This window comes from Notolabrus celidotus, chromosome 9, assembly GCF_009762535.1.
Source record: "Notolabrus celidotus isolate fNotCel1 chromosome 9, fNotCel1.pri, whole genome shotgun sequence".
In the NCBI taxonomy this organism is placed as follows: Eukaryota; Metazoa; Chordata; class Actinopteri; order Labriformes; family Labridae; genus Notolabrus; species Notolabrus celidotus.
Genome location: NC_048280.1, coordinates 26,420,400 through 26,444,171, shown reverse-complemented (window position 1 = coordinate 26,444,171; position 23,772 = coordinate 26,420,400). Strand labels below are relative to the sequence as shown.

Below are 23,772 nucleotides of genomic sequence, written 5' to 3'. Positions count from 1 at the left end.
CTCTGTTTTCTTCTCATCTAAGACAGATTCGAGTGATATCAAGGGGAGGAGGTCAGGAGGGTCCAGAGCTTCTGACTGGTGACTGTTCAACCCTTAACGCTCATCATTTAGTCATTTAGCGAACAACCAGCTGTTTTGTTTCAGAAATATTCTCGGTCCTTCTCCCTACACACACATTTGAAGAAGACACATAATTAATTAGATTCATATGATCATGGTTGGCTTTTTGAGTGAGGTCTGATCTCGTTCAGCAGACATAAAGTGCGTAATTAATAATCAATAACACACTTATATCCAGATCAACTTCAAAGTAAAAAGGGGCTGACATTTCTGTTTGGCACGTCATGCTCTTCCGCCCATTCATATGCCGCCGGGATATTTCTCAGGGTGTGCTATGTATAAAATTAGACTGGTGTCAGCTGAATATAAACGATGACTATTTATAATTAGTAGGCTGTTACTGAGACAATGTTTTCTGCATGTCCAAAATACAGACTGCAGAATGCGCTGATAATGCGTAAAGCTGCTAAGCACTGTCTCACGGGGCCCACCTCGATTACTGAGAAAATCGATTTGAAGGGGGCGGGGGTGTTGGAGAGGGTTAAAGCCTGGAAGTCAGAGTGGGGTCGAGGTACTCAAAGTCTCCCTCTCACACTCACACACAAATCAGGTCGGGTCTCGGGAACCTTTTAATACCCATCTCCGCCCCCGTTTGAAGCGTCAGAGCACCAGCTCTCAAGGGGCTCTCCAACACAGAGCCAGTCCACACGCTCCTCCAAACTTTACGCACGGATGTACTCCTGTGGAACTATTTGACTGTGGATTTTCATGTCATTTAGCCGAGCCGTATTGTTCCAAACAACTTTTCTACCGATTGGAAGCAGTCCCAGACTGTTGAATACTTCTAAAGCTTAACTTTTGAGAACTTTTTCCTATTTTTTTTATTTGATTCGCCTCATTCCAGCAGACAGATGCAGTAAATCTATAAAAAATGACCGCTTACTTGTCAAAGTGTCTGGTCTTGGCGCTGTGTATCAGCGCGCACAGGCTCTTGGCAGACCCCCGGGTTGAGGAGGATGATGGATCCGGTGACAGCGCCTCGACCCTGGCCTTTGTGTTCGATGTTACCGGCTCCATGTACGACGATCTGAAACAGGTGATAGAGGGGGCCTCGCGGATCCTGGAAAAGACCCTCAGTCGGATTACCAGACCCATCAAAAACTTTGTCCTGGTCCCCTTCCATGACCCAGGTACTCAATAAAATTTGTTTTTTCTAAAGATTAGATAACAAATGTGCAACTTTTCAATGCTGTTGGTAGTCCTGACTTCTTAATATTTTTTTGTGTATATACATGTAATTTAGATTTATTTCATCATTGAACAAATCAGAAAACATTTTAGATTGTTTTACCAGGTACAGGAAGCACAGTAGCCATACGCCTGTTTTTGTATTACTGAAGCTAACTATGAATGCAGGCTTCATTCCTCCAATAAGATATTTCTTCTGGGGCATAATTTACATCTTTGTGAGATAAAATATCCTTGAAAATATCATATAAGATACACACTAATCTCAGAATCTATGTCAGATTTTAGCCCACAGGTGTTTAAGTAGAAATTCCCTAATCTGGTGCATCTTGCATCAACTCAAACTGATACAGGTCATTAAGCAGGAGTATCTGAGCTTTTAGAGTGAGGGGTCTGTGGGACAGGTAAGGCTCCTTACCTCCTGCATCTGCCCTCCTATATGGGAAAGCTGCTGCTTGAAAATAAGAGTGCTCTAATGGGGGAGGGTGTTCTGATGAGAAGCATATGCTGTCTGCTTGTGTGTAATTACCCCAATCACCCCCCTATCCCGACTCACCCCACCCTCCCCTCCCCTCCATCCAAGCCTCCGGATAACCCTCATAGCCCCTGGTTTAGCCAGCCAAAGGGGGTGGGCTGCACTAACACAACACATTTTGTCTTGTGTTTAATGTGCCCTGCCCTTGGAGACCTTGTAAACTTCCAAGATTGCAAAGAAGCCTTGTCGGCTGACAAAGTGGCGTGACAGTGCTGTCAGTGTTTTATAGTCACTCATGACAAGGAGACAAGGACTTGAAAGTCTGAAAAGATGGAAAAAAGTTTGAGAACAAGTGAAAAATCTCATCAGTTGACACATGTCTGCAAGCTCTGTATCATTAATCCCACAATAATACTTCATAATGGTACTTGACAGAAGAAACAGCAAGCACAGACACAGGAATCTAAAGGCTCCACCCGACCTGATAAAAGTCTTTGCTGTAATAACTATAATGATGTGAGGCTTGTGTTTATGGACAGCAGTGATCCATAGTCAAACAATGCATTCTCTGTGTATTGGTTAATGTTTACTGTTTGGTGGACTGGCCCCTGAAGGCGTCCAAGTAAGTGTCATCATGTCGGAGTCTGCTGCTGTTTGGGACCCGAAGCCGTCGCCCAGTAGAAAAATGCTGAATACAGCTGCACAAAATTATCATTTTGTCATCAGTAAACTTTGGCAAAATGTTTGTCATTTGAGTGAAAGAAAGACTTGTATAACAGTGCAATGTTGTTATTGCACCATTCTAGCCTTTTCTTGTGTCATTTTTCATGTATTTCACAAAGCTGCAGGACATCAGTCTGGTCCTGATTAATTATGATGTGGCTTAGGAGTGTTTGATGCTGTTCTTGCTTTTTCTCTATTTACAATTCTTAATTCTATTACAGAATTGTTGCACTCGAGGGAAAATTCATAGACAGAGCTCATTTGGTTGGGATTAACATCTTTGGGAATATGCTTTTGTATTTCAACACAACCATCTCTTATGCTACTAATTCGACTTGATTTAGTTCAGTCCTCTATTTAATGACCTTCATTTCAAAACTTGCAGATATCGGCCCTGTGTCCATCACCACCGACCCAAAGAAGTTCCAGCAGGATCTGCAAGAGCTGTTTGTCCAGGTAGGAACCTGAACACACTGAGTCAATATTCAATGGGACTTTGACGACTGTGTTGTTCCACATTCATCTTAGCTACAGCTGTTTGAAGTGCCATTGCTTCCTTAGATAGGACCTATGTGAATGCAAGGGACTAAAATGTGATTTTTTTGGAAGATAGTGTAACAAAGGATTGACTGGAGAAGATGTATTGAGTTACACAGCAATATGCATGTCAAAGACCACTGCTCATAACAAACCAACAACCATTTAAAGCTATATGGGTAAACTTGTTTGTATGTATTTGTACTTTAATTTATTGTAATCAACTTGTTTTTCTTTACAGCATTTTGTTGTTTTTCTTCTTTGAAAAGTAACTTAGTGTTTCTGTAATCTTCAATGTTACATCAGCCAAAAGCTGTCCCTCCTAAATTGGACTGTACTCCAAACAAGAGCTACGACAATGGTTGACAATGTTAAACTGAAAGATAATTTCTTGAAAATGAGTTTGATCATTGGTGATTTTTTTCCCTAGGGTGGGGGTGACTGCCCTGAGATGAGCATAGGAGCCATAAAGAAAGCCTTGGAGGTCTCCCTGCCTGGATCTTTCATCTACGTCTTCACTGATGCAAGAGCAAAAGACTATCGCCTAAAAAGAGATGTTCTGCAGCTGGTGCAGCTCCGACAATCCCAGGTACAGCCCCAGACACTTAACAGGGTGAGGGAATCCCACAATTCAGGCTGAGAAACATACATACAGTATCAGTCCAATGTTGGCAATTAAATTAATGTTGGTAATATTAATCCAGGAGGTTCTTGATTGACCACAAATAAAGCCTTGAAAAAATTGAACAAAATACACGTCTGTTTATATTTTATTGGCTTTGTTTAGCTCTCCACCTTAGACCAGATAGCTTTAAGTACACTTTTCTTCCCAACAAAGTTTGGGGAATCATTGCATTTGTCACATACTGTAACAAAAGACTAACAGCGGCTTGCTGTGAAGATCTACATTCCAATAAAGTTCCCTGATGCTCAGCTGAGCAGGGAAAATGTTCTTCAAAGTTACACACTCTCAGCCTCTACGTGAAGCACGACAATGAGCATTAGCGTCACTTCGGAGCCAACTGAAGGCGAGCCTGTAGAAAGCAAACACTGAACAGTAGTAATCCTCTTAACTCTCCCTCTTTCCCAGGTTGTGTTTGTGTTGACGGGGGACTGTGGGGATCGCTCTCAGCCCGGCTACAGGGCGTACGAGGAGATAGCAGCAACTTCGTCCGGGCAAATCTTTCACCTGGACAAACAGCAGGTCAACGAGGTGAGAACATGACGTGATGGAGCATGAAAACATGCCGCTGCAATGACTGGCTCTTTCACCAAATCCTTATTTAGACACATAATACATTAATTGAAGTCATTTGTGTACATAAAGGGCTACATCACCTAATATTGGAGAACAGCAGGAGCAGGAGAGAGAAACAAAGTTTGACCCACTGATGTAATAATAGTGTTTTCATTCAGAGTAATCAAATGATTCCAAAGCTGATATTAAACTTCCGTGTCATACGATACGGCTGAGCAACTCTTTCATATCGGAAGCAGCATGTAACAGAAGCTCTGTCTGAGAGGCCAAAGACAGCAGGACTCACTTCCCAGGCAGACGTAAAAGAAGCCAGAGTTTCCTCTGGAGGAGACACTGGTATCCTGCATGTCAGCACAGGAGATGGCTGGGCAGCGCTGAGCTCGAGCCAACAGCTCTGTACACTGGTGGCCCACTGAACCTCTGAACTCTAACGTGTTTGTGTGTGTGGGGGTCTGTTTTCTCTCAACTCATGCTTGTATGTAGCTAAACATGCCGTGCCTGTGTGTGGGGCAGAAAGGTTCATTATCACTTCATAATGCTGCCAGCTGTTAAAGTGTGTTTGAATGTCATTTATGCAGCATTAAGGGAGCAAGAGACTGAAATCATTCAGCGCCCACACTTCAACCCCAGATGGCTTTGTGCTAATGTAGCCTCAAGAATCCTGACATGATCTCAGCGTACTGTTACACATAAATATATGCATAATGAAGATATTTTTCTTGGATCCACACTGAATTACTGTATGCCAGTCGTTTTTAGACCTGTGTGATTATAGCTCTTGGGTGGCATGCTTTTACTAAATTAATGCAAATCCTTTAATCCTTAAAAACCTCAGAAGTACCACAAATCTAACCAAAATATTCCCCTTAATAGCAGTTTAATAAAGTGCGGATGAATCAAATATACAAACTCCTATTGTGGTCTCTCGGGTAGAGTAGAGTGAAAACAGACTGCTTATTTTACTCTCTAATCCCAGGATATGATCTGTCATGGCTTTTCTCCTTCCAACACAGCTGCCCAGTGGAGCTGGCTCCAAGTGCTCACACAACAGCTCATTGTCAACTCTGCATATTGCACTCTTCACACTCTGGTTATGATCAACAAGAGGATCTGCTAACAAGAGTGTGGACAGCTCATGTGCTGTCAAACTTGGACTATGCTCTGCGCTCTTCATGGTTGTGATGCCATCCTTGTCACTCACAGCCTGAAGCATGGATCAAAAATGAGGGCTGTGATGTGTTAGTATTCAGATAATGCCTGCTGTGATGTATGCTTTAAGCAGAAGCAGTGTTTTGAGGAACCATGTGATGAAGAGGTGGTTTTGCAGCCAGTTGTTATGTGAGTGTACCTCACAGGCTGCACATACTGTACACTCAAAATAAGTGCCTTGTAGAGTAATTTAGAGTATCAGCCTTCTGGTTTCCTCATTACCTAGATGCAATAGTGAGTGAAAGATATTGTAATATTAGCCAGACGTAAAAGCAAAACCAGGCAAGATTTATATTTAGGGTTTCTTTTTGTACTCCAAACAAAGGCATCTTGTAAGATTTCACATTCTGTCTCAAAATAGGCCACTTGTGACGAGGCAAAGCCTGAGCAGGTGTGTTGAAACTCCAACAGAAAGGGAGCAGGGAGTCCATCTGGGACTGATTTGCTCTAAGCTTGATTTGTAGTGGGACATCTTCCTTCAAACATTACCAGTCATGTTGTTTAAATCTGGCTAAGGACTATGCTGACCCCTGCCCACTAGGAGGTCTAGAGTCAAGCTGTTGTGCTTAAACACAGCACGGCTGTATGTTTCATTGGCAGGTAATGCACCTGGACAAGTGAATGGAATACAGCATCATCCCAGCCTTAGCTAACTCCTTTTTTCTTCGGCTCATCCGTCATGCTTCCATGAATAGCAGAGGGGGGTCCTTCCTGTAACAGCCCTTTAAGCCCGTTCAACTGAGACACGCCGGATGAGGTTTCACAGAACTTAAGATCCACTGCATTCCCACTGGTTGAGACAGGGAGTGGCTGCAGAACTCAGCATGCTCCTCTAGACCTGCCGTGGCCCTGGACAGCAAGTCGTCCCATCCCTGCGCTCCACTTCCTTTTATCTGAGGTCTCAGGGCAGAGTAATGCCCACTCCTTCTGCTTTCTTGCGTAAGAAAGGGACACTATCCTGGGGCAGATATAGGTCACCTCTTAGCAGTTTCCTTCTCTGCTGGTGATGGCTGCACATGTGGCAGACATTACAGCTGTTTCCAGTTGTAAAACTGCAAGAGAAACCAGCTGCCGTCAGCACCCAGTGGACTTGATAGACAAAGAGCGGAGGCCTAATAATTAAATTATCAAAGGCTCTTCTTGTTTTCACTTTGTTCTTGTTTTCTTTAATGTTTTAAAAAAAGGTATCTGTCTCCAAAAACCTACTGAAATGATGTTTTCAGTTTGTTTCATTGCAGGCGTAGTTCAGCCATAATGCCTCTCTGTTTGGGGTCAAAACAAATACTAGACAGCAGTGGCTTGTTAAGAGTTTGGAAGACAACAAACGTTTCTTCCTTTGTGACCACTGAAATGAGACTCTGCAAAGTATCAAAGACAGTCACTGCTTCTGTTTTCATTTAGAGAAACAAAAGGCAAACAGTATTCTCACTCAGTGCACTGATAATGATTATATCTAGGAGGTTGAACACCTGTCAAAACAGAAATTCTACACGGTAAGATATGTCTGTATAGAGCCACTGAGGGACATTACTGTCTAAGTAGAGATTGTCTTTGCCATTAAATATAATCACACTGTCAACCATTATGTCAGACTTTGGATAATCTTTACTCAGAGCGCTGGAATGACTCATTTAAGTAGTGAGCCTCCTGCAATCCCCATGTCTCACTGTCTGACCTCATCTGGCTTCTTAATTGTTACCCATTCACAGGAGAACAGGCTGACAGACTTTTCTGTGTATTAGTCGACTCAAGTTGATTTAGTTGAATATACAGTTTAAGTATTATTTTGTAACAAAAGCATTGCTGCTTTCTGCTCAGAGGAACAAGCATTATGATTCATAAAAGCTGTGCTGCAGGGGGGACTGCTGCCTGACAGACTTCAACTGTGAGACACTCTTCTGGGAATACATGCTTGAGAGTGCAGAAAACTGCATGTTATCAGTTTGGCAGTCGAGCAGTTTCACTTTTCTTTTGTTTAGGCAAAATCCCTCCAAGGAATACTTTTGCGATGAAAGAATATTCACAGACAAAAATGAACAGCCTTCTGCTGGGGGACTGGAATGAGCTGGTGGGGGTTCAGTAAAAAGCCACAATGGGGTCCTTCCTGTCTTCATCCTGTCTTTTTCAAGTCCAAATAGTGTTCCTGACCATTTTTGTTTGATGGGTCCCAGCCTCATCCATAGATGACTGTGTCTCCTCAGTGTGACATATCACTCTGTAGCAGTTCTGTGATAGAGTCTTTGTCCCCCTGCTAGGTTTTAAAGTGGGTAGAGGAAACAGTCCAAGCTCTGAAGGTCCACCTGCTCTCCTCCAACCATGACAGTGCCCAGGAAAACAAGTGGGAGGTGCCCTTTGACCCCAGCCTGCGAGAGGTCACTGTGTCACTCAGTGGACCAGCACCACAAATTGAGCTCAGCGATCCCTTTGGTATGTATCGGTTTGACACAATTATATCCACCCTCTACTGTTATATAAGAGTGCTTTCATTTTAAAAATGCATATCAGTCCACTTAAAAAGAACCTGATTAGTTAATCTTTTATTTTGAAACTACAAAGCCTTACCTACGGAAGAAACAGCTGTTAAGCTCACCTGGTAGAGCACATGGCATCCTCACAGCTTTCTCCTTCAGCAGATGGAGTCCCTTTTGGACTTGGTCCACTTTGGCAATTTTAGTCTATTCATTTTCTTATTTGAAGCATTACTGGTACAGAAATATCAAACTGCCTTTATTTTTAAAACTGCTAACAAACAACTAAAGGAGGGGTAACTGATTCGCTAGTCCTGACTCTCTCTTTTTTCCCACAGGCCGTGTCGTTGGTGAAGACCAGGGCCTTCAGGAACTGCTGAACATTCCCAACTCTGCTCGAGTTGTCAATCTAAAGTTTCCCAGACCAGGGGCTTGGAAACTGAAGGTACTACTGACGATAAATACCTTTATATGTTTCCCTGACTGCCTAAAGGCTTTTGGCTAAATGAATACGACTGCTTTCTTTCTAAAGGTGAGCTGCAATGGGCGCCATACCCTGAGGGTCACAGGAGTCAGCAATCTAGACTTCCGTGCAGGCTTTTCCAGTGTACCTGTTACTGAGTTCAACCACACCAGAGAGAGGCCAATAAAAGGTACCAGACATGTTCCTGTTAGCTACTTGAGTCTTGTATGATGGAGAACACATGCAAAAGATGACCTCATATGATCCTCCTTTGTCTCTCAGGACTTCCAGCTCATGTTTTGCTGAAATGCACAAACCTGAAACCCCCAGGACAGCTGAGCAATGTGGAGCTTGTGTCAGGCTCAGGCCGCTCCTTACGCACCATCGCTGTGCCTCTGCCCTCTGACCTCGGCCATCAAGGGTTGTGGAGTCTCCCGGAGTTCCGCACACCTTCCCAGAGCTTTTTCATCAAGGTGATGGGAAAAGACAACGAAGGCTACCGCTTCCAGAGGCTGTCCAGTGTCTCCTATACCAACATCGTTCCAGGCAAGACGACCCCCTCCCGGCAGACACATCTCAGCAGTCCACTCCACAGTGTCTCTCACACCTCATCAATCTCTCTGGTGACCTCTAACCTCTGTTTCCTCCCATGTGTAGATCCTCCGGTTGTAAGTATGCCTGATGTGGTGAAGGGCTACTACATGCAGCCTGCTGTGATTGGCTGCTCGGTGGAGAGTGACATTCCCTACAGGCTTAGATTCACCAGAAGTGGGACTATGCTGGGAGAGGAGAAGTTCTTTCAGTAAGTCTTCCCTCTATTTGTTCAGCACTCTATAACATTTGGCTCGCCTTCGTTCAGATGCTGCAGCTTCCTAACCCCATTAACTGCTGAAAAAAAACACTAATTAGGTCACTCAGTACTCTCAACTCTCACGTCTGTAAAGCATTAGTGCTGCTTTACTTTTGGGTTTTATGGCCTCGTCTGTCAGGAAACCAGCACACACAGTCAGTTTTGTGAACATTACATATTTGATTGTGTCATTTTGAGAGATTAACAAAGCGCCCATTCTTTCATGATGAGGATGCACTGCTTTGAGTTACATTCATAAGGTGAAGCTAAGCTGTGGTGAAAACTACTCCCTGCTTGCGGCAGAAATGCTAATCGAATGTGACGTTCAAAAGGATCTTGTTATTGTCACACACAAACCAATGAACCAAGTGTGTCTTTGCATCAGGAACTCTGCCATAGCATCATGGGAGATTTCCCATGTGTCAGGTGAGGATGAAGGCCTGTATGAGTGTGTAGCCCAGAGCACCGCTGGACAGGGACGTGCCTTAACACAGTTGACCGTAAGAGGTATGTTCACTAAACTTAAAACTATGCAAGCATGCACATTTTCTCAATCTGCATCCATCAAAGTCACAGAGATGCTTTTAAATGAGCTTCAGACATTTTTTTAAATCTTGTTTTCATGGATAAACATCATTCAATGAATTCTGGCAAAAACATTTGTATCAAATACTTGACTGTTTGTTCACCGCTGATGGGAGCAGAGTTGATGTTTGGCTGTGTTTCCCCTAAAACAGAGCCTCCTCCAGTCCTGAAGCCAGCGGTTAATGTGACTTCCTCCATTGGAGGCGTGGCCTTGCTCTCCTGCCAGGTAGAAGGCTCTATGCGCCACAACCTGACCTGGTACCGAGCAGGTCGTATCATCAGAGCCCGTGCAGGGAGGGTGAAGCTGCTGGCTGACTCGTCCCTGCAGATCAGTCCAGTGAGGACTCAGGATGCTGGGGACTACCGCTGTGTGGCCACCAACGCCCACGGAGACAGCAGAATCACTGTGCGGCTTCTTGTCCCAGGTAATGTAGGACAGTAGCGTGCAGGTCATCTGCCTAAACACTTAACACACTGGGGCCTCATAGCTGCTCTCAGCCTCCTATCATCTGTTTTCCATTATTGGCTTAACTTCCTCACAGTCAGATGAGACACTTTTTGTCAGAAAATGTTTTTCATCAGCAATAATTGATTCATGTAGAGAAATGTGGCTTCTATTATGGGTTTTCGCTCAGATGTTTGTAATGAATTTAAAAACAGTCAAATAAATATAAAACTTTTCATCACTGTGGATCCCCACCCATGATGTCAGACATGCAGTGCTCGCTAATTGAATTGCAGCCCACAATTGTTTACTGCTGTTAAACCAGTTAGGATAACTTATAAATGACTTCATACAGGGATGACGAGGTCTTGAGTCATCGTCAACATTGTGCCTCTGTTTGACTTCAATTGCAGAGGCTCCTTCTGTGGAAGTTCACCCCCAGAGTCAGGCTTTCTCCCGAGGGGAAAAGATCCGCCTCGTCTGCTTGGCGTCCGGCTCCCCCCCTCCCCAGCTCTTCTGGAGCCATGGAAACATGTTCCTTACTAATCGGCCGAGGTAAGGGAACTCTCAGCCCACTCAACACCTCTGGCACAGCGGACTCCAAGAGTCATTACGTTCCACTTTAACTACATTATCACATCTTGTTTGCATAGTAGATTTACATGTAATGATGTAAAAACTTTCCAAACCACAAATAATTTATGCGTCTGTGTTGAATACATATTCAAAGAAAAATGTCTCATGGTACCCTGGAATAGCAGAAAGCTCAGCGAGGAATTTCCGTTTTACATCTGCATTCATCATTTTACATCTGTGCATGTCATCAAGAAAAGTTAACAAACATGTTTTCGTTGATTACATGATACAGGTTCGACCTTAGCCAGTATGGAGTTCTGGATATTAGAGGGGCCCTCCCGGAGGATGCTGGGAACTACACATGTTTAGCAACCAATGAGGCTGGGAGTGCCTCTCAGTCTGTGTCTCTGACTTTTGCAGGTAAGTCAAAGAGCCCATCATACACCAGGAGCAAAGCTGACATGTCACATGTCATTCTTGTTTTCTACCTGACACACCTCTCATTTTCATGCCCAGCACCCACGTTGTGTAAATAGCAAGTGAACTTACGCCTATTTCAGCCCCCATGGGTGTTGGTCTTAAAATGAGATGTGGTCAGGTGGCCACCTGAAAGCGTCTGCACATAGAAACCAACAAAACTCGCTACTTTCTTGATATTTAGAGGTTGCATTGGAGAATAAATAAGATGAACATGAGAATTCACAACATGCCTTCCTTAGCTTTTTACACGCATACAGAGACGAGCAGCGGTGCTGTCACTCTCACAGAGGGGTGGGGACGCAGACATTCTTCACCTTGTCTCCTTAACTCATGATACTGCTTTTGGGATGGCACTGATCGGGGGATACCAGAGGACAAGGTCACTGTCACAGCTATTTCCTCACACACCTGTGTCATCCCAGCTCTGCATGGGCCGAAAGCTACGGCATGAGACGTCACAAAGCTCTCCACACGCACACTCTCAAAAACATGCAGAAAAAGACACATACACATGCTCTCACACAACAAGTCTATTTTAAATATATAATATAATGTAATAATAATTCAAAATATAACTCTCCATGCCCCATGATATTAATATATACTGGACTATCCATTACACACAGTACAAAATACTGCCATGTGATCCAACAGAAAACATAAACAAATAACAACCTACCTTTCCTTGATGTGAAGCACATGAGATGTTAGTCATCATTAGATCCTGTCTGATACTTTCAGTGTGTCCTGAGTTTTAAATCATTTATGAAGTAACACTGCTGAACCTTGTCTGGAAATGTCTTTCTTGTACGCGTTTTTGGGGCACAATTAAAGGAGAGAAGTTGAATGTGCCAGCATAAATCTTCTATATTTAAGTGAAAAGGCTGAAATCTGCCTTGTAGATAGCAAAATGGCCTCCTGCAGTTGCACCTGGTCTAGGCCCTACTTTAACGCTCTAAAACACACGGTCTGAAGCGCATGGTGCAAAGTGAATTAGGGCATGTCTGACGTCATGTTGCTAGTTAAGCAGTACATTGTTTGTTAGGGTTAGGGTGCGAAGTGAGGCAAGGGTGTCAAGTCCCTTGATCATTTGAAGGTGTGTTTTGGGCGTATCATGAATCAAACCAATCAGTGTGTCTGCTCTCATTACCCTTTAGAGCCTTGATACTTAAGGATTGCAAATAAAATAAATACCCTTGCTGAAATGATCCCATTTGATCATTCCTGAGATTGACTTTAACACTTCAGATTACAGAGCCTTGTTTTTTGTGCTGTTGACTTTTCCTCAGAAGTATTTGTTGTAAAACTACATGTATTGATGTATCAGGTGTGAGTGTTGCAGCAGCTCTGAGTACAGCACCAGCGAGTGTTGCCGCATGTTTCCCTGTCTCGCTCAATTGGATATTTTTATTGTTGTTTTGTGATCGCTGACAGTTGTAGAGATGAAATTTCAGTCAAAGCTTGTCAGTTAGTGGTTGACAGAAACCTTAACACTGATGGACCTTGGCAGCCTCTTCCTGGGGCATGCTGGTATAAAACACATTTTTTTTCTCTGAATGTCATTTTTAACAACATTGATCTGTCAAGGCAGCATGAGCCCTGTTAGGTAGAACATCCCATCTTTTCAGCTCAGCTCTCTGCCTGCTCCCAAAACATCTATACTGCTCTGTTGGCATTGAATTTGTGTAAAATGTAAGCTCTTATATATGCCTCAGGTCTTCTCTGTAGCCTGTACTGGTTTCATTTAACACTGCTTCGCTTCTGTTTCCATATATTAAAAAACTTATTTAAGTTCTACAGAACATAACTTTACAGTTGAACTACCTCTTGAGATTTCCTTTCTTTCTTCCAGAGGTGCCCAGAATAATTGTGGAACAGCAGGTCATACTTGTATCTGTTGGTGGTGATGCCACTCTGGAGTGTAAAGCCACAGGCACTCCCCCTCCTCTTGTCCACTGGTACAAAGGTATATTAAGGTCATAAACAGTGTAAAAGTAAGATTGTGTAAAAACAATATCCAGTCAGAGACTAATCATTTGTTTTGCTTGTTTTTCAAAGGTGAGCTTGAGGTGGGCTCAGCTCCTTTTGTTGAGCAGGATGTACACCGTGGCACATTGCACATTCGAGGGGTTCAAGAGGTCGACGCTGGTCAGTACAGCTGTGTGGCCAGCAGCTCTGCTGGAACCTCTGCTGGCATTGTCAGTCTGGAAGTTGGAGGTGAGACTACAGCCTATGATCCACATAAAGTGTCCTTTTCTCTCAAACCTTCTCTCAAAGGAAAATCCCCTCTTCCCTCCACAGCGGGCCCATTGTTCTCTGAGGCACCGGTTGACGTGACAGCTAGCGTAGGGGAGAACATCACCCTCCCCTGCACTGCCCGAGGTGCCCCGCAGCCGACAGTAACCTGGCGCAGACAGGACGGCAGACAGATTGCTACATGGTCAGACAGCCACAGTAGAACAATGCATCTGGAGAATGGACATCTTCTAATCCAGAGTGAGTTATCCAGCAATCACAGCAACAAGCGGTGCAGTGTGGGCTTCAACAGCCTAATAGTTGCCTTGCACTTACGAGGGGTACATCAAAAGGTCTGTAGGAGCCAGTTTTTGATTTGTTAGAGATCAAAAAGGTGTCATAGTTCAAGATTAATATAATTTTGTCACAACAGAGACTAACTGTAATCAATCTATCCAACTCAGTGGGTAATACAGAAGTCGTGGGTAATATGGAAGCAGGTTGGACTCACATGTGTTCTTACTGGTGTTCCCGACCAGATGACTGAAACCCACGACAGTAACACTGCTATAAATAAAATCACAGTATACAGAAGGATCTAAGTATCCTTCCTGTTTAAAGCTCCTCTGGCCTGTGAAGAGTAACTGCCTCTTAGTTTATTTATTTTTCCGTCATTGTGAGGGTGTAGTCTAATGGGCCAAAGGGGAATTTACATTGTGAGCTCGGAAGGCATTTCTGCTGGGTAGTGACTAATCCTCGCTAATGAAGGGGATCCTCTGTGTTCCTTGGGGAGTCTAAATGTTTATATACTATAATGATGAAGAGGTATGGACATATTTGCATTTGCTGCTTCTGTCAGTGTTTCCATTAGTGGCTGCAGTCTTGTTTAATGAGCTCAATCTGTTGCAGATGGCTTCATTTTCTACCGCTGTTTTAGAAAATGTCTTTATCCATATTGTGCCATGTCAAAACTGCTCCCATTTTTTTTACTGTACTGCTTAATGTGTTGTCATCAAACATTTAAACACCAGCTTTACGAATCATACGTTGATCTTTCAGCATACAATCTCCAGAGAATGAAATGAGCGGGGCATGTGTGTTAGCTTGCTGGCAGCTGAATAAAACCCATTAATCCCATTATTTCTATTTTTAACTCTCAATTACAGAGCAGTCAAACCAGTAACACCACTTGTTTTTGGATAGAGGACATGACTGTTATTAGAATGGACTTATTTTTCTGGATAGATTGTTTTCTTTGCAGTTGTAGATGTGCTGTTCATCTCAGAAGGTTTCTACACACTGTGCTCTGTAATGATCCTTCCTCAGTGCTGTCATGCTGTTTTTGGTTTCAGGTGTGTGGCTGGATGATGAGGGGCTGTACATCTGCGAGGCCCAGAATCAGTTTGGAACCATCAGGACTGAAGCCAGAGTTAGTGTCACTGGACTGGGTAGGCTTTATGAACCTCTCTTATCCATCATTTTATTGTAAAGACAATGGCATGAACTCCAACATCGTTATGCTTTCTTTCTTTCAGAACCTCCTCTCTTGGCCCAGGGCACCCCAATCATCACTACTGGTATTGGTCAGTCCCTGAGTATCCCTTGCATGCTACTGGATGGAATACCTCTTCCTGAAAGACACTGGACCCAAAATGGAAAACCTGTAAGACTGACAACAAGAACCTATTTTTAAGCACATGCTGGACATCAACACTGATTTCCATGTTTTGATGTGACAGCAACTGTTTCTTTTCCACACAGGTCCAGCTGAATGGAAGAATGTTCATGAGGAGTGATGGTAGTTTATACATCGAAAGAGCCAGCTCAGAGGATGCTGGTACATATGTCTGCACTGCTGTGAATGTAGCAGGCATTATGAACATCACAGTTAGCCTGGAGGTCCAAGGTAAGGGCGCATGGTATAGAAATAGTCAGATGTCAGTTGTATGAGAAAGAATCTGAAAGAAGAACCTGAAGCAAGAGTCTATAGAGGTTCAGGTCAGCTTGCTTTAAAGAATAAAACAGGTGGAAATGGCTTGCCTGGCTTGATCCTTATGTTGTTGTTGGAAACACAAAGGAATCCTGCACAGCCAAGAAATTGTTCTTGTACAAATCCCCTGTGAAACCACAAATTGTAGGCTTTACATTTAAAATTGAGTTAGGTAACTTGTGGAAGATATTGCCCATGCCCTGTAAATAGCAGTGGGGTGTGAAAAGTTAGCAGATAGTTTAGTGGACAGGTGGTTAAGCCATCCAAATAATTAATTCAATACATAAAAAGCAATTTAACTGACTTATTACATCCTGATACAGGATTATTTTTCAAAGCATGCCATACATTTATCACTACTGGGACTTGTAAAAGACTGTTCAAGGAAGGACATGCTCAGTACAACAGTTATCAAAAACGTTAATTTGATAAAACAGCTGCCAGCATAAGTGTAGATTGTTTGTTTTGTTTTAAGCTAGCTCCTTTCCCCTGCATCAACCCTTACTCTCTCCTGGCTCCCACTTTAAGTATGGACATTAGAGTGGTATTAATCTTCAGATCATACTATCAACAAGAAAACCAATAAGTGTATTCACAAAGGCATTTCCATACGTTTATGGAAACATATGCAGTATTTCATAGTTTTCCAGTTTTGTACTTTTAGGTCACTAATTTGCTGACTCAGCATGGAAAAACAACAATATGCCAATTAGTTGACCACCTGCCGTCATTATTAGGGAGAGGGTTCATTCACAGCGTGCTTTGATGAAAGGGTCATTTTGTTCATGGGTGCGTAATGACAGACAGGCCAGATTACACTTCATCATCAGTTAGTAATGAAGAAATGCCTTGAGCGCTGATACTGCCGGCTGACTTAGTCCAGTGATAATACTGTGGGCCCCGCTTCTTCACGGTCAGTCAGACAGCTGTGTTTTGTGACCTACTTCTTCCACAGTGCCCCCTGAGATCATCGCCGGTCCGTACCACTACATAGCCAATGAGGGTGTGGCCATCACACTGTCATGCGAGGCCAGTGGAGTTCCCAAGCCAAAAGTTGTCTGGTCCAAGGTAGGATGTCACACTCTGACAATACTTTGGCTTCATCCCATAAACGCTTGCACAACGAATTGACCAGCTCTTAGTCCCATGACATTATCCATAGAAGATCACTCTTGGCATTCAATCATCTGAAAACTCATCATCATTAAGAGTTTGAAAATAATTGTGGAAATAATAGCTTGACTGAGCAGGTTGCTTTAGGAGAAAAGATCCATGTCCAATTTTGTTATGGTGAAGTGAGTGGAACTTTGAGCCAAATGAGACATCAGTGGGCTAAAAATGTAATCAACACTGGGATTTAATAAGTGCAGAAATTAGTCATATTCATCTAATAATGCATTCTCTCCATATTTACTTTCTATCTCAGACCATGTTGAGGCTCTTATTCTTTTCTTAATAGTGATTTATTCTGTATTCTGTTTGCACAACCGTATTTAGCACTTAACTCCAATCACAAATGATCACTTTCAAAATATGATTTGTTTTTATATTTCTCTAACGCCATAATAGTGTAACAACAGCTGTCCTCCTCCAGTGGTTTATGTCCTATGGCTAAAAGCAGTCACAACAACATTAACAGTTTGCACTGCGATCAGATTTGATTAACCTGGCAGTGAAGGATGTAACCATGGCAGCATTATAATAATGCCACTTGACAGTGAGAAATTACTCAGGATTTTCTTGCACATTTGGAAACAATTTAAATTCTTCCTCTAGCTCAGAAAATAATTGAGTAGAAAAAGAATCATAGAAAACCTCAAAGGTTAAAAACAGTCAAGCTGAACAGGTGCATAAAACAGCATCCTTTACTCATCCAGAAACACATAAATCCTGTTGTCAGTCGTTTTCACTGCATGTGTTATACAGCACTTCACGTCTGCATCATAAAACTGCAATAATATGTTTATGTGGATTATAATATCATGACTAATTTGGGATAAAGCCACTGCAATCAGTAAAAGCAGTGAATGACTTTATGCAGTAATAAACAGATGAAAATCACGACAGAGTAAACACTACACAACATCACACAATCAGCATGGTGAGCATGCTGTCATTTTCTTCATATTGTTGAACTGAGCCAGATTTTTCTTTCCTTCTTTGTTCCCAAACACATTCAGAGTATTACTCCAGAGTTTAATAAATCTCTTTCCTTGTCAGATAAAAGTGAATCTGTAAAAGCAATTTCTCTGTTCAAAGCTAGTGAGTGTGAGGCTCCAATGCATTCCTGTGAATGCGTATTGGGGATAGAGAGTGAGTTAACGGGGTGCTCTGTAATTACATTCCACATCAAAGGTTGGGTCATAACTTTAAACTAAGCTAAGTGTCTCTGCACTGTTGTGAAGACAGCTCGCATTAACAGTATATTCTCTTTGGTCTTATGTCTGCTTTTCCTGCAGGGGAGGCAGCCGCTGCTCAAGGACCGCTCCTCCCTTCAATCTGACCCAGATGGATACCTCCTCATCCCCCAACCCGCCACTCAAGATGCTGGGATCTACATCTGCACTGCCACCAGTCCTGTGGGCTACGCTAGCCGAGAGATCCAGCTTAGTGTCAACAGTGAGCAAGCAAATGTTGAACCTCAGTCACCCAAACATAGATGTGTTTGATTGTACAAAGGCTGACCTGTCTATACACTGAAAGATGTTTGACAGAATGACACCCTGAGAGACACAAATGAGGTTAAACAAAGTGCCTACATGTTATTCTTACACCATTTTTTCCTCTCCCTTAGCCATGCCTAAGATAATGGGTGTGAGTGGCCATGACAACACGGTGAAGATGGCTGCAGAGGTGGGCGCTGAGGTTGTTCTCCCATGTGACGCCCAGGGGAGTCCCTCTCCACTTGTTACATGGAGCCGAAATGGGCATCCAATCCCCCCTGTGACAGCTGGGTAAGAGGAAGTATTACCTCACTCTGACAATGAAGCAGTAAAAATAAGTGAAACATCATGTCACAAAAACTTCTCATCATACCTTACCTCCAACTTAACATCTGACTCAGCTTTTACAAGGGACTAAAGCTGGCTGCTATTCAAAGCTGCTGTGAATGTTTCAGGCTTATTTAGTGATGCCTCTAGAAGGGCAGTTAGGCGAAGACAGCAACAGTCTGCCATAGCTGTGTGGGGGCTTCACTTCACCGGCTAAGCTGAAGAAGAACATCTGGTCCTGCACGGTTTGCTGATTCTTGACTTTAATGTGTGGTCACTCTGGGTGCAGACAGGACACAGACTGGTTTCACGACAGACCGGCTCTTTAACCTGAATGGTTTTGGGTAGATGGAGGAATGACGGAGTGGGTTGAAAGCTGTGGTGACTCAGATACAGCATGACTTATGTGGGGCCAGGAAGAAGGAAAAGACGGGGGTGGAGTGGGGGGTGCCAGGAAGAGGGGAGGAAGACAAACTGACAGAGGAAGAGATACAAGTACTGTCTGCCTGATGTTCGGATTCCCTGGGGGGCTTTAGCAGTAAAACAACATGCTGACTCTTTACTAGTCCTGTCTGATGAGAATAACACATCTCTGTGAACAACCCCCACATCGGCCAGTGCTTTGCATATGCACGACCTGCGGAAACAAGCTGGCTGTGAAAGAGGGAGAGCTCCACTCTGTGGGTCAAAGGAAATGACCAGGGGGTGCTGATTGTTGAAATAACTTAAATCAGTGGGCGGGAAGATTTCTGCCATAGTCGTGTAAAAAGCTAGTGCCAGCAAAAGCAGAAGGGGGGTAGGAGGAGGAAGACGCAGAGCTGCTGAACACTATGTCAGTGGTTCACTCTAGACCTAATCCTGACGAGGCCAATTTGTCCCAGTTAGTCTTTATGTCAAGCTGTGTACACAGATGACTTGACACCAATGTGGGGAGTGATAGATGGGGAAGTGGTGCTTCTTGTGTTGTGTCCTGCAGCTTGTGTCAATCTTCTTTGCGGCATTGCCTTGTCGTAGGCTAGGCTGCATTCTGTGCACAGACCTCTGCAGAGGCAGTCATTTGGTTCCAATGTGAGACGTTGCTGCCTCTCCTCAGGCTGTTTGAGGAGGTGGGGGAGCCACATTACACCATATGTGCAGCTGAAATAGAGAGCTCTTTGTGCACCGAGCTCATTTCCACTTTCATGAACATGTTATTGTTATATTTCAGTTGCTTAGCAGACACACTTATCTAAGATAAATCACAGAGGTGTGTTTACATTCCCTCATATTATGCATTTATACAGCTGGATAGCTTCTGGTGCATTACAGGTTACCACACACCCTTTAAAGCTGCTGGCCTACATAAAAGTATGTTTAAATTACATTAACCACTGTTTTTATGACATCGTACATTGCTGGACTGAAGGTTAGTGTGGTTAGTGTGTGTGATGGCCTCCATCTGCCCTCTTGTTTGTCTGTGAGAATGAATGACTGAAAAAAAATTGGCTGCTTTGGCAAAAAAAAAAGCCTTCCACTAGGGAGAGAAACATATTCATTATGGAAGCCTGCGTGAGCTTCAATCTAATGAAATTGAGCTTTTAACTTTCACAGCTCTGTGTCTCTTGATCCCTTGATAAAAACACAATTGTTGCTGCTGAAAATTCTTACTCCAACAAGAAGAAATGTATAATTATTGTCAGCCTATGACCTTAACTGAGATTATGTCATCAGGTCAAACTCTGTCCAACCTTAATAGTTATTGTGAGCGTAACATCTCTCTGGAGAGATGAATAAGCCCTGGCTAAGGTCCAGACGCCACTTGGGGCTTTCTTTCATAGTTTTCATCCACAGTAGATCCATTTATCTTTATTGTAGCCGAACAACACAACTGCAAAGAAACCATCAGCCGCTGTATAGTTTATTTCAGCTAATTGTTGTTCATGCCGTGTTTCGCAATTACTTTTAAAATGAAGAGAATACAGCACAATGCAGTGATATGCTCATTTTCCCCATTAACTGCTCAGATTGTCCATATTATCTAATTATTATGCACTCTAATGAACCAATTCATCAATAAGCCCCTGGCAGAAGCCGTTCTGGGAATTCTCTGTTTGAATCTGTTTACAAGAACTGTTTCCATTGACTACTAATAATAGAAACAGAAGCAAATCTGCATCATGAAATCTGTCCTCAAACACATTTCACTATCAAGGTTGATATCAAATGTTAACTGTGATTTTAAATGGTGGTATAATCTGCAGATATCACAGACTTCAGACAGCCTTTATTTATATTTTGTTTTATTTATGGGCTCACATGCTGTCTGTACCTTGCTCTGATGTAAATAACTGCTTCAAAACAGGAACCCATCTTGTTACAAAATGCCCTTGTTGTAGATCCTCAATGACTCAAAAGGTGTTGTTTTCTCTGTCTCTTTGCCCTTGACCCCTAACGACTCCCCAGGTTCACGGTTCTGCCTTCAGGCTCTCTGAGGATCACTGATGTGCGCCTGATTGATAGTAAACTTTACACCTGTACTGCAGAAAACCCAGCAGGCAACATGTCCCTAAGCTACAATTTACACATTCAAGGTAACTGCAGGGCCTCATTCTAAAGTTGAACTCCTTAAAACCTTTAAAATGGTATTTTATGAATGCTGTCAGGTTGATTGATCCCATCCTAATAAATCACAACTAAAATATGTAAAGTATGTAAATAAATGTGTGTAAATATATGTTATCAGTCTTACATTCAGTGTGTTTGATTTCATCCTCAGCTAAGCCCAGAATTCAGCCAGCACCTTCCCTCCTGAAAGCTCTGATTGGACAAACGGTGACTTTGCCATGTGTGGTCCAAGGAGAGCCAAGCCCTGAGGTCAGCTGGTTTCACAATGCACTTCCCATTGGGGTCAAAAATACTACTCCACTCAGGATCCAGAAGGTCAGCCTCGCTGATCAGGGCACTTACCGCTGTGTGGCCAGGAACAGTGCAGGACAGGAAACCTTGGAGATCAAGCTGGAAATACTTGGTGAATACCTGCAGTGCAGTTTCCTACTCATAAATGCTATTCAAGTAAAAGAACAAAATGATTCCTGAGTGTGCACAGTGTATTTTAAATCCTGCCTGCATTGATCTAAATAACAATTTCCAGCACTGGTGATATGAACAATGACAGTGTCCCAGTTTTAGGCCCTTTTCAAAGCGCATTCTCTGGGGGTACAGTAGCTGCAAAAGGATGAAAGCACAGTAAGACTCGAGATGAAATGACTTCATACGAGCCACAAAGTTGAGGATAAAAAGTGTTTAAAGATGTTACAAATAGCCACACTCCAAAATGGGGTGAAAAGCTGCCTCCCTTATTCTTGTTCTATTTTACTTTACCTGGATAAATGACGTCAATCTTCCTAATCATTTATTGAGCTCTCTCTAAACCTTGTAGTTCCCTGCAAGTCTACCATTGATGCATTTCTGATATCCTTAGACAATTGTGAGACAAAATTCATGAGTACCAACCAACCTTGAGAGAACTCATGCATCATTTTAAATTGAAAGAACTGCACTTTCAACCCACATTAGATGATCTTAACCCCTTAGGAGATTTTAAAGCTTTACCATCATGTATTTTTAAGACTTTTTGTCTGTTTTCCATGTGATTGTTTCTTACTTGTGTATTTATTCTTCTGCCACAATCACAGCAGAAGTACTTTTTTTTTCAGATCCTGCTTGAAAAGGAAATTCAGTTCTTACTGAGACAACTTGATTAATGTTTTGACTAACAAGAGGTCAATCTGGTTGTGACTGTTGCAGGAAATCTGTCCATCATATTTTCAAAGTGTTACATCAGAATAATATCAAATCTTGCACCTACAACAGTTGCTCCTAGGCGTCTTCTCACTGACTTTTTTTTCACTTGAACTGAGACGTCTATTATTAACTCTGACTAACACTTTTAATTTAATGTTCACTGTATCAGCTGCACTTGCACAGACAAAGCCTAACATGTTTTTCTGTCTTCATAAAGAGGCCCCATCCTTTGCGGAACCTGGAGATGCAATCATGGAAAAAGTAACAAACAGCAAGGTCATCATCCCCTGCCCCGCTGCAGGTAAGAAATGTTTCACTGATGAGTCAGCCTGAGACAAATTGTAGGGAAAAATGCAATCAAAAGCTTGGAATGTATAAAAGAAACAATTTACAAGGTGTGACAAAAGTTGTTAGAGCCCAAAATGGATGTTCCTTTTATGGCAACAGAGAAAGTTCTTCTTAAACTGCAGAGCAGAGATGTGTATTTGTGCATTAAAGGAATGTCTCACTGTCACTGCGGACTGTTAGATGCCATCTTATAAGGTACAGCTTCTTTTAAGAGCTGTTCTCTCTCTATTTTAATGTCACTGTGAACACGGTGGCATCATGGATGGATGTGGAAAACTTGCAATTATTACCAAAACACAATGAGTGTCTGTTTATGTCCAGCCGATTCACTGATGATACCCCTGACAGGATGTGCAAACAGGTATTGTTTGTATCAGGTCATGCCATGGTAACCAGCTCAGAGAGAGAAGGTGAGGACTGTGTCTAATGTGGAGCAACAGCTGGAACACCAGTCCGCCTGCTGCCTCGGTGAAGCCACATCTGCTTTCCTCTGCGTCCGGGCCTGCTGGGAGAGGAATCCTAATTACAGGCTGCTGCTGGCAGACGAAGGACCAAGATGTCTGAGGTGCACTGAGAAGCACAGGAAGAGGAAGATAAAGCCAAAGTAGCCCTCCTTCCATCCATGTCATACCAGAAGGCAGGCGAGCAGGCAGGCAGTACCAGGCCTCAGAGGGCTAACACTGAAGAGCTTGATGCTCTTGACACCCTGGAGAGGCAACCAGCAGCAAAAAAAAAACCAAGGATCTTGTCATTGTTCTCTTGAGATCTGTCTGTATGAGGAAGATAAGGCAGAGTGTCTGCCAGAAGGATACTATTAATTCACCAACAAGCCCAACACATTTGATCAGCATAATTATTTGAGAAACACATGGAAGAGATAAGCCTCCACTCCGTCAGCCCCAGCAAATAAATTCAAAGTCTGCTAATGAGATCTGTTAACATCTAAAATAGAACATCTGTATGCATTACCCCCCAGCAATGAGACAATGAATTTTGCTTTGAGCTCCTTAACTGTAAGCATGTGTACAGAGAGGCAGCGGAAGATAACA

General features: G+C 42.9%; 1 protein-coding gene across 1 annotated transcript in view; it reads left to right on the top strand.

Moving 5' to 3' along the window:
• Nucleotides 1-652: 652 nt before the first annotated feature.
• Nucleotides 653-23,772, top strand: part of hmcn2 (hemicentin 2) — a 44,572-nt gene continuing 21,452 nt past the window's right edge. Inside the window, exons 1-25 of the mRNA XM_034692729.1 lie at nucleotides 653-1,250; nucleotides 2,892-2,962; nucleotides 3,474-3,632; nucleotides 4,134-4,256; nucleotides 7,766-7,937; nucleotides 8,317-8,423; nucleotides 8,511-8,631; nucleotides 8,724-8,987; nucleotides 9,099-9,243; nucleotides 9,677-9,798; nucleotides 10,029-10,301; nucleotides 10,735-10,876; nucleotides 11,190-11,317; nucleotides 13,230-13,343; nucleotides 13,436-13,594; nucleotides 13,679-13,873; nucleotides 14,965-15,060; nucleotides 15,148-15,275; nucleotides 15,374-15,518; nucleotides 16,558-16,670; nucleotides 18,062-18,221; nucleotides 18,397-18,556; nucleotides 21,035-21,162; nucleotides 21,348-21,599; nucleotides 22,593-22,676. Of these exons, the coding sequence (XP_034548620.1) occupies nucleotides 992-1,250; nucleotides 2,892-2,962; nucleotides 3,474-3,632; nucleotides 4,134-4,256; nucleotides 7,766-7,937; nucleotides 8,317-8,423; nucleotides 8,511-8,631; nucleotides 8,724-8,987; nucleotides 9,099-9,243; nucleotides 9,677-9,798; nucleotides 10,029-10,301; nucleotides 10,735-10,876; nucleotides 11,190-11,317; nucleotides 13,230-13,343; nucleotides 13,436-13,594; nucleotides 13,679-13,873; nucleotides 14,965-15,060; nucleotides 15,148-15,275; nucleotides 15,374-15,518; nucleotides 16,558-16,670; nucleotides 18,062-18,221; nucleotides 18,397-18,556; nucleotides 21,035-21,162; nucleotides 21,348-21,599; nucleotides 22,593-22,676 (3,820 nt within the window). The 5' untranslated portion in view covers nucleotides 653-991. The remainder of the gene's footprint in view (nucleotides 1,251-2,891; nucleotides 2,963-3,473; nucleotides 3,633-4,133; nucleotides 4,257-7,765; nucleotides 7,938-8,316; nucleotides 8,424-8,510; nucleotides 8,632-8,723; nucleotides 8,988-9,098; nucleotides 9,244-9,676; nucleotides 9,799-10,028; nucleotides 10,302-10,734; nucleotides 10,877-11,189; nucleotides 11,318-13,229; nucleotides 13,344-13,435; nucleotides 13,595-13,678; nucleotides 13,874-14,964; nucleotides 15,061-15,147; nucleotides 15,276-15,373; nucleotides 15,519-16,557; nucleotides 16,671-18,061; nucleotides 18,222-18,396; nucleotides 18,557-21,034; nucleotides 21,163-21,347; nucleotides 21,600-22,592; nucleotides 22,677-23,772) is intronic.